Source organism: Salvia hispanica, chromosome 2 (assembly GCF_023119035.1).
Source record: "Salvia hispanica cultivar TCC Black 2014 chromosome 2, UniMelb_Shisp_WGS_1.0, whole genome shotgun sequence".
NCBI classification, from domain to species: Eukaryota; Viridiplantae; Streptophyta; class Magnoliopsida; order Lamiales; family Lamiaceae; genus Salvia; species Salvia hispanica.
The window spans coordinates 32,732,471-32,744,039 of record NC_062966.1 but is presented as its reverse complement, the minus strand read 5'-3'; the positions used below and the strand labels follow the sequence as shown (position 1 = coordinate 32,744,039).

The 11,569-nt window shown below is 39.7% G+C and overlaps 3 protein-coding genes across 4 annotated transcripts; all 3 read right to left on the bottom strand.

The window, feature by feature from the left end:
* Nucleotides 1-3,644: 3,644 nt before the first annotated feature.
* On the bottom strand, nucleotides 3,645-6,844 carry LOC125208597 (pentatricopeptide repeat-containing protein At1g08070, chloroplastic). Of its 2 annotated transcripts, none has more exons than XM_048108245.1 (3): nucleotides 6,728-6,844; nucleotides 4,240-6,126; nucleotides 3,645-4,109 (listed from the first exon to the last, which is right to left on the bottom strand). In XM_048108245.1, the coding sequence occupies exons 2-3, from the start codon at nucleotides 6,034-6,036 to the stop codon at nucleotides 3,699-3,701; spliced, it is 2,208 nt and encodes a 735-aa protein (XP_047964202.1). In that variant the 5' UTR covers nucleotides 6,037-6,126; nucleotides 6,728-6,844; the 3' UTR covers nucleotides 3,645-3,698. The 2 variants fall into 2 exon arrangements, with proteins under 2 accessions (XP_047964202.1, XP_047964203.1); XM_048108246.1 differs by having other exon boundaries at nucleotides 4,240-6,067; nucleotides 6,728-6,816.
* Nucleotides 6,845-7,248: 404 nt separating this feature from the next.
* On the bottom strand, nucleotides 7,249-8,229 carry LOC125207732 (monothiol glutaredoxin-S10-like). Its single transcript, XM_048107199.1, has one exon. The coding sequence runs from the start codon at nucleotides 8,225-8,227 to the stop codon at nucleotides 7,835-7,837; it is 393 nt and encodes a 130-aa protein (XP_047963156.1). The 5' UTR covers nucleotides 8,228-8,229; the 3' UTR covers nucleotides 7,249-7,834.
* Nucleotides 8,230-9,758: 1,529 nt separating this feature from the next.
* Nucleotides 9,759-10,387, bottom strand: LOC125208027 (monothiol glutaredoxin-S10-like). The gene has a single exon (XM_048107571.1). It carries the CDS (start codon nucleotides 10,296-10,298, stop codon nucleotides 9,987-9,989), a length of 312 nt encoding a protein of 103 aa, XP_047963528.1. The 5' UTR covers nucleotides 10,299-10,387; the 3' UTR covers nucleotides 9,759-9,986.
* Nucleotides 10,388-11,569: the final 1,182 nt, after the last annotated feature.

Sequence of the window (11,569 nt, the reverse complement as noted above, 5' to 3'; positions counted from 1 at the left end):
TAATTGCATTTAAAAAAGTTACATAGATTAAAAAAAAAGTACATGCATAATAAAGAAAAAAAACTATCGTCGTGCAGTCCTCCGTGCCCACAACTCTTCAATTATATCCTTTTGGAGTTGAATATGAGCATCCACTTGGCGCATGCTTGGCAAATTCCTTGAGTCGGCCGGCTTCATCGAGGGTACCCCATGTCGTACACTAGGGGTGGTCGTTCCGTGGCTTGGACCGGCTTCATCGTCACTTGACCCAACTAGTCGGTTGTACGCCTTCGTCTTCGACGATCATGTTGTGCAGGATAATGCGGGCGTACATTATCTCGGAAACGCATCCGACATCCCACAAACGCGTTGGGCCCTTGATTGCCGCCCATCGAGACCTGGAGCACACCAAATGCGCGCTCCACGTCCTTGCGCGCCGACTCCTGTCGTTGCGCAAAGTAGGCCTTCTTTTCATCACTTGTTTGTCGGATCGTCTTCACAAAGACCGGCCACCGAGGGTATATCCCATCCGCCAAGTAGTAGCCCATATCATGCCGGTTGCCGTTGGCCACGAATGAGACGGCTGGACCGACGCCCTGGCACTTCTCGTTGAAAGAGGAGACGAGTTCGGGACGTTGAGGTCGTTGTTCGACCCGGCTACCCCAAAATACGCATGCCAGATCCACATGCCGTAATCAGCTACGGCCTCGAGGATTATCGTGGGGTTCTTTGACTTGTAGCCGGTCGTGTAGGCAGGCGCAGTCGGGACAGTTCTTCCACTCCCAATGCATACGATCTATCTTTGCCTAACATCTCGGGGAACCCATGCTTCTCCCCGTGCATCTGCATCAAATTCTAACAATCTTCGGGAGTAGGGCTTCGAAGGTGCTGCTCACCGAAAATGCTGATCACGCCCCCACAGAACTCCTTCAGACATTTCAGGGCTGACGACTCACCGATGTGGAGGTACTCATCCCACATGTCTGCCGCGCCTCCGTAGGCCAACTGCCCGATTGCCGCCGTGCACTTTTGGATAGGGGTGTGGCCGGGTCTGCCGGCCGCATCGTGCCTGAAGCGGAAACACATATATTGACGCTCCAATGCCCTAACGATGCGCATAAACAACTCCCTGCGCATCCTGAAACGCCGCCGGAACATGTTGGCGGGAAACCGCGGGTTCTCTCGAAAAGTAGTCGTCGTACAACCGCTGATGTGCAGCGGCGTGATCCCGATCAATCACTGCTCGGTGGTGGACAACTCGTGGAGGGCGAGGTATCGCCTGCTGTTCCACCATACGCATGTACCGCTCCATCCCGCGGTTCATGTAGGCCTTCATAGCCTCGTTCATCCTCCGTTCGTACTCCTCATGATCCCCACCACTACCGCTACCGCTACCACCCGCGTGATCCATCGCTCGATGATGCTCTTGAACAGAAAGTTATAGAGAGAGAAAACTCGTTAAAACAAGTGGTGCAAATGAAAATGAAACGAAAATCGCGTTTATATATGATTTAAAAAAAAATCGAAAATCGGCGCTGGCCGATCGCTGGCCGATCGGGCCTCCACAATGGCGGCTAGCCGATCGGCTAGCGTTTCGGCCAGCGACGAGCGATCGGCGAGCCCACGCCGATCCGCTCGCCGATTTTGCGCTGGCCGACTGCAATAGTTCGGCTAGCCGATCGGCCAGCGCTGACGAATCGGCTAGCCGGTCGCTAGCCGACCATTGCGGATGCTCTAATAACACCACAAAATCAGATTAGATAGACATCACCAAATCATTATGATTTATTATAAGTTTCTATCTTAAAACATTAATGCATCAAAAACATCTAATAAGTTGTTTTTTGAGGACTTCAAATCTCACCCAAACCCACTCATAAATAGGAAAATAGTTTAAGGCATTGTTTGTGTGAAGAAACTTACTACTACTAATTAAGCCCTCAAATTTAGTTGTCATTGTAATAGTGTGAGAACTAAGATACATTTAATAATTAATTTTTTAAAACAGTATAACTCGCAAAATTGTGTGTTGTTTTTGGCAATCATTTATTTGGAATTATATGTGATAACAAGAATATTAGCGATTGCAGATTTTACCCTCATCCGGAAAAAGATGAAGTAAGAATTTTAATTTCAAGATCTGTGATTTTAAAAATTGTTTTTCATTACAAATAGTTTGTTGAAGGTGAAATCATGTGGAGTAATGATTCAATACTCGCAACTCGCAAGTACTAGAAATAAGAGGAACAATTTTAATTATTGTTTAAAGGTGAAATCATGGTAATTATTGAATATTCGCATCACATGTGATGACTTGATCCAAAAAATATAGTAGTATTATTGTAACTTCAATGGAACTTTTGGGAATTGGAATAATTAAATTGTACTTCAGGTAGTAATATATAAGAAAAATAATCACGAATATCCCACAAATAAACTCTGTTTTTTCCCTTTCTTGAAGGAATGAGAACTAACAAATAAATCACGATAAAGCAACCCAATTTAACTAATTTAAGAAATTATAACTAAATATAAGCGTCTCACCATCGCAACAAAATTATAAAACTAGATACAAAAACACAAAATAAAACTCCAAAATAAAAATAATAATAATAATAATAATAATAATAATAATAAATAAATAAATAAATAATTATGAAAGTGAAAGAAATAAAAATAATTTACTAATTAGGATTAAGCGCCGCCTAAATTGTCCTGACCTAACACTTGTTATGGGGCTTCAACGTTACACTTTCACATTTCAATTTTCTATTATATCTCTCTCATTATAAATAAAACAGTATCCCCCCTTTTGTTTTACGTTTCCTCAAATTTCAATCTATAACCAACTACGTCGTGACAATTTTAAGATACTCATTTGATTTATTCTCATATTCCACATTGTTCTTTCTCAAACACTACATAACGATGAAGACAACACAATAAGCTCAACTATTGAATTTCTCAATCAATCGTTTTCTTTTTTCTATATTTTTTTTCTATAAATAACCGTAATTTTTGAGTTGGGTAAGTTGTATATCAATAATCTCTATAATTGTTTTTTCTGGATACCTGATATCTATTTTGATAGGCCTAACTATAATCGTAATTTTTGAATTGGGTAAGTTATATATCTATAATAAATTTTTTTGATATAACTCGACGAGTACAATTACTTTATGCATTAAATACAAATATTCTATCTTTCTCATCTCATCATAGGTGGGATTTGACTTTGAGATAAATACAAAGCTTATGATAGTTGTCAATAAGGCTATTAGCCCATAAAATAACAAACTTAAACTGAAATTTCGTATTTTCTATAAATTTAAAAAGTTTGTTGCAAAACTAATGAACTTATGTAGTATAGTGATTTTCCCATTATAAGAAATTTTAGCAAAATTTGAGACAATTTGTTTAACCTATATGCATACTACTATGAAACAACACCATTTTGCACACTTTAAAAGCTGTCCACTTGCATAATTTGACGTGTCACGTTGAATTCAATATAGGGGGATATCGAACTCATTTCAAATTTACTAGTACAAGGTGTAAATTCAAGATATTATCAACTAAATTTTATATTTAAAGAAAATGCCAAATTTTAGCTAAAGTTTATGATTTCAGTGATATAAGCCCTATTTAGAGAGAGATATTTACACTTGAAAAAATGTAATAGTAGTAATATTAGCATCAAACACTGATTGTACAATTTTTCACCAATAGTCCTTACAAGAGCAATAACCATCCTTAAAATGATGAAACCGGCTTCGATCTCTTGCAATAATCTCTCTGTTATAAATCTTGGATATGATCTTGGTCGCAGCGTGACAGTTCCCACAAACTCTCAAATTCTTCACAATCCTCAGCGTCGTTCCTGGCTTTGTACTAATCAAACCAAACGCAATCGCCAGCCTCTCACTATGCTGGCACACCACCCCTTCCTTCCACTCTCGGTCCACGTCGTAGTACACCTCCGACGTGTCCGTCACGTGCCCCGCCTCCCTCACCGCCTCCTCCACCTCGTCCAGCATCCGGTACACCTCCTCGCTCCTCGGGTGCGTCCGGTCGCTCACTAGAAACTCGTGCACCACGCTGTCCACCTCGATCGATGTCGACCCGGGCACCTGTTGCCAAATAAAAAAAGAAATAATATAAATATAACATTATCCCCGATATAAAGAGAGAACTGAAACCAGTACTATATAAGTCTCATTGGTGGTTTTAGGATGGAACTCATCGGATTTCTATCAGCACCTTCTTTAGCCCGGCGTCATTCAAGTACGTCCGGATCTTCGCCACCTCGTCCCACCTCCCGGCCCCCGCGTAAATGTTCGACAGCGCCACGTAGTTCCCGGGGTTGCCCGGCTCGAGGTTATAGAGAATTTTAGCGGCGTACTCGCCTAGCTCGACGTTCTTGTGGAGCCTACACCCTCCGAGGATGGATCCCCAAATCGCTCCATCCGGCTCGTGTTCCATCGTTTCCACCATCGCCATTGCCTCGTCGAGCAGCCCTGCTCGTGCGAGGAGGTCGACCATGCACCCGTAGTGCTGCAGGCGAGGAGAGATCCCGTGGTCACGGATCATTGCGTTGAAAAACTCGCGGCCGAGATCCACTAAACCAGCATGGCAGCAGGCGGAAAGCACGCCTACGAAGGTGATGTCGTCTGGCTTTAGGCCTTCATTGGTCATCTCCGTGAAAAGGTCGATAGCTCCCGCAGCATCTCCGTGCATACCTAAACCTGAAATCATCGCGTTCCAACAGGCTAAACTCTTCCTCTGCACGCCACGAAAGATCTGTTTCGCAGCCACTATATCTCCACATTTGGCATACATGTTGATGAGGCTCGTCCACAGAGTCTCGTTGGGGAACTCCGAGTAATGCTTCTTTACATACGTATGTATCCACTTGCCAAGATCGAGCGCGCCCAAGTGCGCGCAGGCAGGGATCACGTTCAAGAAAGTGATGTCGTTTGGCTCCACATTGCTCAGCAGTAGCAGACGGAACATTTGCAGCGCATCCTTATACCTGCTCGTGTGAGCATATCCGCCAATCATGACATTCCACGAGATGAGATCCTTCTCTTGCACAGAATCAAAGATGCTCCGCGCCATTTCAGGATCTCCACACTTGGCATACATATCAATCATGGCGTTGAGAAGCTTCAGATTTGAACCGTGGCCGTGTTCCTCAATCCAAGAACGAACCACGCCTCCCGTCTCCATATCACCTTGATGAGCGCAGGCCGAGAGAATGCTGAGCATAGTGCTCACATTAGGGCTGACTCTCTGTTTCCTCATCTCATGAAATAAGCTCAGAGCCACATCAAATCGGCCGGTTTGGGCGTATCCTGCTATCATAGCATTCCATGACACGACGTCTCTGATAGGGATAGCATCAAACAGCTCACGAGCTTCGTCAACATAACCCCTCGAGGCATACCCTGTGATCAAGGCCGTAAACGACACTGCATCTCTGTAATCACTCTTATCAAACACCATTCTTGCATCATCCAAATCCCCATGTTGAGCATACATGTTGATAAGCGAAGTGTGTGCGTACACATCATCAACGAGCCCAAATTTGAGCACCTGCCCGTGTACCTGCTTCCCCGTGTCTGCTGTCGGGAGCCTCGTGCAAGACTTGAGAAGAAAAGGGAATGTGTAAGAATTCGGCTCAAGACCAGAGAGCAACATGTCTGCATAATAATGTAGGGACAAACTCGGGGTAGAGCTCAGCGAATATCCACGGATCATCATGTTATATATGACATGATTCGGGTTGTGGATGGAGTTGAAGATTGAGACAGCATAAGGAAGGTCTCCATGAGGGCTAACGGCACAAAACTCCACGAGCTTGCTCAGCGCGAACTGCGTGTTGTGGAGGCCAAACTTGATGAACTGAGAGTGGATTTGCTTAAAAGTGTCTAAACTCCTGCATTTGGAGAGGAGGCCAAGAGACGGGTGGGAGTGAATGAGCTCGTAGGGAGGATCGAACGAGCTGGGGAGGAAATGTAAGGGATTCGAGGACAGTATCGGTGCTACAACTGCCATATGACTCTTGAAATTCTTACTTCACTGCAGTCTATACAAAATAGCCAGTTCCATGAGTGATTTGGGAGGGACAAATACACTCCCAAGTTCCTACAAAACACTAATGAACACATGATTTATGCAATAGTATTCCTACTTTGATGCTACTACACATTTATCACACAAGAAACATATACACTCATCACTTGCAAACCAACCAAGGATTGTGGCAATGATCTTCAAACTCTCAACTGGCCCCAAATCAACACATATGAACAAATCAAAGCAACACAGCTGGGAAATTACTTTTATTGATATGAATTTCATCAATAGAATGCAACACCAAAATCTAAGAACCTATTAAGAAATCTTTACCAACACTATGGCTAATTACACAGCAAACAAGTGGAGCAACTATTTAAGAAAAAAACTCAAATCAATATCAGAACACAAGAGCTCACACGCAAATTACTCAAGTTGTAATTGATACCAAACAAATTCAAGAATATTAGCAGTTAGTTACAACCCATTTTTACATTAACAATGTGCGTAAGTGCGACGCATGCAAAATCGAAGCTTTTGAAAGATTTCGAAAATCCCACATGAATTTAGTTCACAAAATCGAAACTTTCCAAGGATTTCAACAATCCCACGTGATTTTGATACGAAATTACATTGTAGAGAAATGCATGGAATTGAAGAGGAAAGGAACCTGGAAACCCCAAGAAAATGTGGCGGCTATTTTGATTGAGATAACCGTTTATCTTTTTAGCAACGGTGAAGGGTAGCTCAATTCTGTAACAAAAATATCTGGTTTGGCTTAATGCTAGTACAGTTATATACTCTTCATTTTTTTTGATTGTATATATATACTCCTTTTTTAATTCCCTGGCTCCGTTGATATCATGGAGTTGGGTATGCGGAATTGAAACTTTTAATTCCAAAATTTCTATGTTTGTAGTAGTAATTGTTTTAGGTAATCTGCTTGGAATGATTTGGGCTTGAATTTTCTTGTATTGTTGCCAGGCCCAAAAATGTATAATTACTTTCTCAAAGTAGTATTTAAATTTTAAATTCCGTGATTTTGTACAAGAAGACACACTCATGTCTCATAGTGATCACCGAATAAATCTTTTTTCGTGACAACCCCACTAGCTTATAACAAAACCAAAGAGGTGCTAGAATCTGGTGTTTTTGGTACAACTTGGTTGAGAGGCTTCCTCATCATTCTCCTTTGAGTAATCACCATTTCTTTATTGAGAGAATCAAAATCAAAAGGGCAGAAACTGTTGAATACAAAATGATTAAAAAATATTATCCATAATAAATACTCCCTCTAAGAATTTTGAAAGGCCACACCACTGCATTTGGACAGCACTTAATGCAGAGAGAATATGCAAAAGTCTATATGTCATTTCAGTCTGGTTTTGGTGTCTGAACAAAGAATATATCCACACTCACTTCCACTGTAATCATGCTTCCACCATTTGCTTGCAATTCTTCATGTGCTTGTAAGGATCTCATGTGTTGATGATCAATGTTCAATGAAAAGAATGAGCAAGGATTAAAGATGAAGAGTTATATAGTTAAACAAAGTTTGATGATATAGTTAACTAATTGTAGATTGTAGCAGCAGTTTATGAGCTTCAAACTTGTATATTTAGATCAGAGAAAGTCTATGTACACCCTTCAGACAGTGCCCTTACAAAATCCGCGGCGCCTAGCTAAAAAAAGAAAAGGAACTATACAAGATGAGTAGAGCTGGATTTGGCCTTATTAAAAATCACAGCCCTTTGATGTTCATGTTGTTGAGTGATTTCTATAGCCATAAGGCCCCTGCATCTTTGAGCATCATCTTGAGTGAGCCATTGAGCTGCAGAGTCATCACGGTGTTTGCAGAGCCAACGAGCTTGCCCCCAATGAACACTGCAGGTGCAGCAGGGCTGCACCCGAGCTTCATCAAGGCCGACTCCAATTCCTTCCCTCTTGAGTCCTCATCGAGCTCGTGGATCAGAGGGCTCACGCCTTGCTCGTAGAATAGTCTCTTGATGGCGTGGCACATACAGCACGTGCTCTTGCTGAATATCACCACCGCCCTCTGTGAAGAGATCTTAGCCACTCTATCCATGATCGAACTTAATGGACAATGCAGTGAGTGTTGTTGTTTCTTGATGTGAAAATGCAAGTGTATTTTGTTGGTGTTTTTTCTCATTGCTGATAGGGTTTGTATTTATAGAGGGAGATGGAATGAGGTTTGATTGTTTAATTCTTGCAAAAGATGTAAATTCTTGAAGATATTTGGATAGATGCTAATGGTCTGAAATGACATCTGTGGTTTCATCATATTCTTGGAATCTCTTGAGGCCTAAAACTATGCAGATAACCAAGAATTCTGACTTTACCTAAAAGCAGATTCACAGCAATGTTTCTTGAGAAATACGAGCAGCTCGACTTTGCATCCTCTTTTCGTGTGGATAGGCAGCGCACCTAGGTGCTGCAATCGCGAGAATGTCAACTCTGGTAGATAGGAGGGAATCTGATATGAGCAGAGGATGTGGACAGATTTCTTGCATCAGCTGATGGCGAGGGGCGACGAACATGCTTTTACAACAGGGCGGTGAGTGGATAGAACATTCTACATGTGCTGAGTTGTCTGCAAGATTTTGGAGGAAGAAATGAGGAATGTTTGGACCACATTATATGTGTTACAAAAGTAGATTTGGATAAGCCCATTATAGAATCCTCAACTTTTGCAAACTGTGGAATTTGCTGCTGCTCTTAATCATATCACAAACTCACACACACACACAAAACTTGTAACAGAATTATCTGTTTGACGTGAGATGACATCAAAGTAGAATCGAATGTGGAGAATACTGTCCTAACTAAACATGCTACCCACTTGAATCTGGCCTCGGCTATCGTCATCGCCACATGAGGAAGGAGATGATGGAGCAAGGCTTGAAGAGAATATGTTCTTGACTTCTGAATTCCTTCAACTTTCCTCTTCATGTTTTGAAACGGGACGAAAAAACAGTTAAAAAAGAAATTCATGCTTATCATCAGAAACCACTGGCTCCTGTGATGACATGAAATCTCCTAAAAAACATATTCCTTTTCATCAAATATTCTGCCACTTGTGTTGCTCATGTAATTCATTTTATAGCAGAGAATCCTCCCAATATTCAAATAAATTTTTGGGTGACTCATTAGTGAAAGTAACTAAATACATTGCTGTCTCAATCCTAATCCATGTCTTAATCAAGAAATACCTCCTGAACAACATAATTCTAGTTTTAGTTTCACTTAATCTCATAATAATCCAAAAAACATGGCCATTAATTAGTAGTTTATGTTAAGAATTTTTTAAGGAAACAAGAATCTTGATACTGATAAGCTCATTGAATGCCTCAAATCTTCAGTAGACTTGAATTTTCATATGCGTTTCATTAGATACCGATACTCTTGAGGATGAAGATCAGTTCAATTCAACTATGATACATATATTTGTGATTCAGACAATGAAAATATGACTAGTAAACTGAACTCTCTGCTGCTGCGAAAGGTTGATTGCTTTCCAAGAAAGAGTCTATTTCTTAATCACATGGCAACTCCAAAAAAACATTGCTATTAATTAACTTATTATTTCAAGAATGGCGATACTGATAATCTCGTAAGAGGCCTCAAGTAAACACTAAAATGAGTTTTGAGATGTGCTTCATTTGATTCCACAAGGTAAGATATATACTAACACAGAAAAGTTCCCATTGAGGTAGAAAGTTACAAAGAGTGATGAGTTAAGAGAAGCTACAATACATCAAGCTCATGAATAAAACTGAGCTCTATGCTTCACCATTCAAACTCATGTTTTGAAAAGGGAAAAAAAAAACTAGAGCAATAAGTACAGTTTTCACAAAGTTGGCCTTGTTTGATCCAACAATGTTTCTTTCTTTGATTATACACGACGAAGATCACAGCCAGAGAGCTCCTGCAGCTTTGAGCATCTTCTTGAGTGATCCATCGAGCTGAAGAGTGAGCACATCGTGAGCTGTTCCAACGAACTTTCCACCTACAAAAACTGCTGGAACGGATGGAGTGCAGCCTAGCCTCTTGAGGGCCTGCTCCATCTCCCTCCCATGCCTCTGCTCGTCTAGCTCGTACACCGTTGGATTCACACCTTGCTCGTAAAAGAGGCGTTTGATGGCGTGGCACATGCAGCAAGTGCTCTTGCTGAAGATCACCACAGCATTCTGTGTAGCAAGTTTTAGCACATTTGCCTCCATTTCTTGATCAAAAATTGATGTACTGTTGAAGTTAAACTACTTATATTGTCCAAAATTTTGACAATATTTCCTGATGATTGTGAGATTGTTTGTTTGTTTGGTGGTGATGAATTTTTGTGCTAGCATTGTGGTGTATATATAGAGGTTGGAGTTTTGAGTGTGTTGAATTGTTTAATGCAAAATATTTGAATTTTGAAAGGTCAAAATTCCTTGATATCAAGAATATATGCTGTCATGCTATAAATAAGTAACATTCTAAATTTTATTTGATCTAAATCGACTCTTGTTGTGCTTAAAGTTGGATTGCTTTGAGATCATCAGAATAATATTGTGTGTGAAATCAATAATTGTCACGCAAGGATTAGATATGTTTGGTTGATAAATAATCTACACATTTAAATCTCTTTACTTGTTACTCAGCAAAGAAGATACATAAATTTGAGTCATGATTCCTGAATGCTGAAATTCGTAAGCATTGGTATATTATTAATTTATCGAAAACTAGATATTTTTTTTATCATAACTCTGAAGAATTTTTTGATACAATATGAATATAAATAAACATTAATTTACTCACTTATCCTTATAATTAAAGTAGTAAGAATAAATAGTAATAGACAATATGCAATGAACATAAATAAATAAACAATATTAGGATTATCAATATTCTTTTTCCTGTTGAGAGGGGCCGAAAGTTTTATCCTGATTCTAATTCCATGCTATCTCGTCAGAAAATAATTAGAAATTTCCATAATCTAGCACAAAATTTTTGACAGAATATCAACAATATAATAAACTAAAACAAACTAAAGCAGTGGAATTTATATATTTTATGTTTACTTTATATAGATACCATTTTTATATTTTCAAATTATAAAAATAAATATATTGGCAGATGCTGATTACTGAGAAAATGAGAACCGCATCCGTACTAATAATAATTATATAATCTTCTAAGTTGGTGATTAATTATCTAACTTTATTCTTAGTTTCTTCAACACATGCAAATAGTTAATTAGTTATATTTCCTTTATAAATTTACAAATATTCTATCCTCCAAATTGTCAAGTGTTAAAACGTAATTGATTCGAGTAGCAATGTAAAAAGTTATTTAAGATTTTATTTTTGATAATTGACTTTGATTTTTGAGTTATGTAATTTATAAAAAGTTTCAATTTTTGGTACTCCTTTATTACCCCTCTTGTGTATTTACAATATACTTACTATATTAGTATCATTTCAGACTGGTTTTTGTGTTTGATCAAAAAATA

Coding starts and splice junctions, on each gene's coding strand:
- LOC125208597 (XM_048108245.1), bottom strand. CDS start 6,036: ATGGCAGTTGTAGCACCGATACTGTCCTCGAATCCCTTACATTTCCTC. Junction 4,110..4,239: donor ATGACGCCGGGCTAAAGAAG/GTGCTGATAGAA, acceptor ATTTGGCAACAG/GTGCCCGGGTCGACATCGAT.
- LOC125207732 (XM_048107199.1), bottom strand. CDS start 8,227: ATGAGAAAAAACACCAACAAAATACACTTGCATTTTCACATCAAGAAA.
- LOC125208027 (XM_048107571.1), bottom strand. CDS start 10,298: ATGGAGGCAAATGTGCTAAAACTTGCTACACAGAATGCTGTGGTGATC.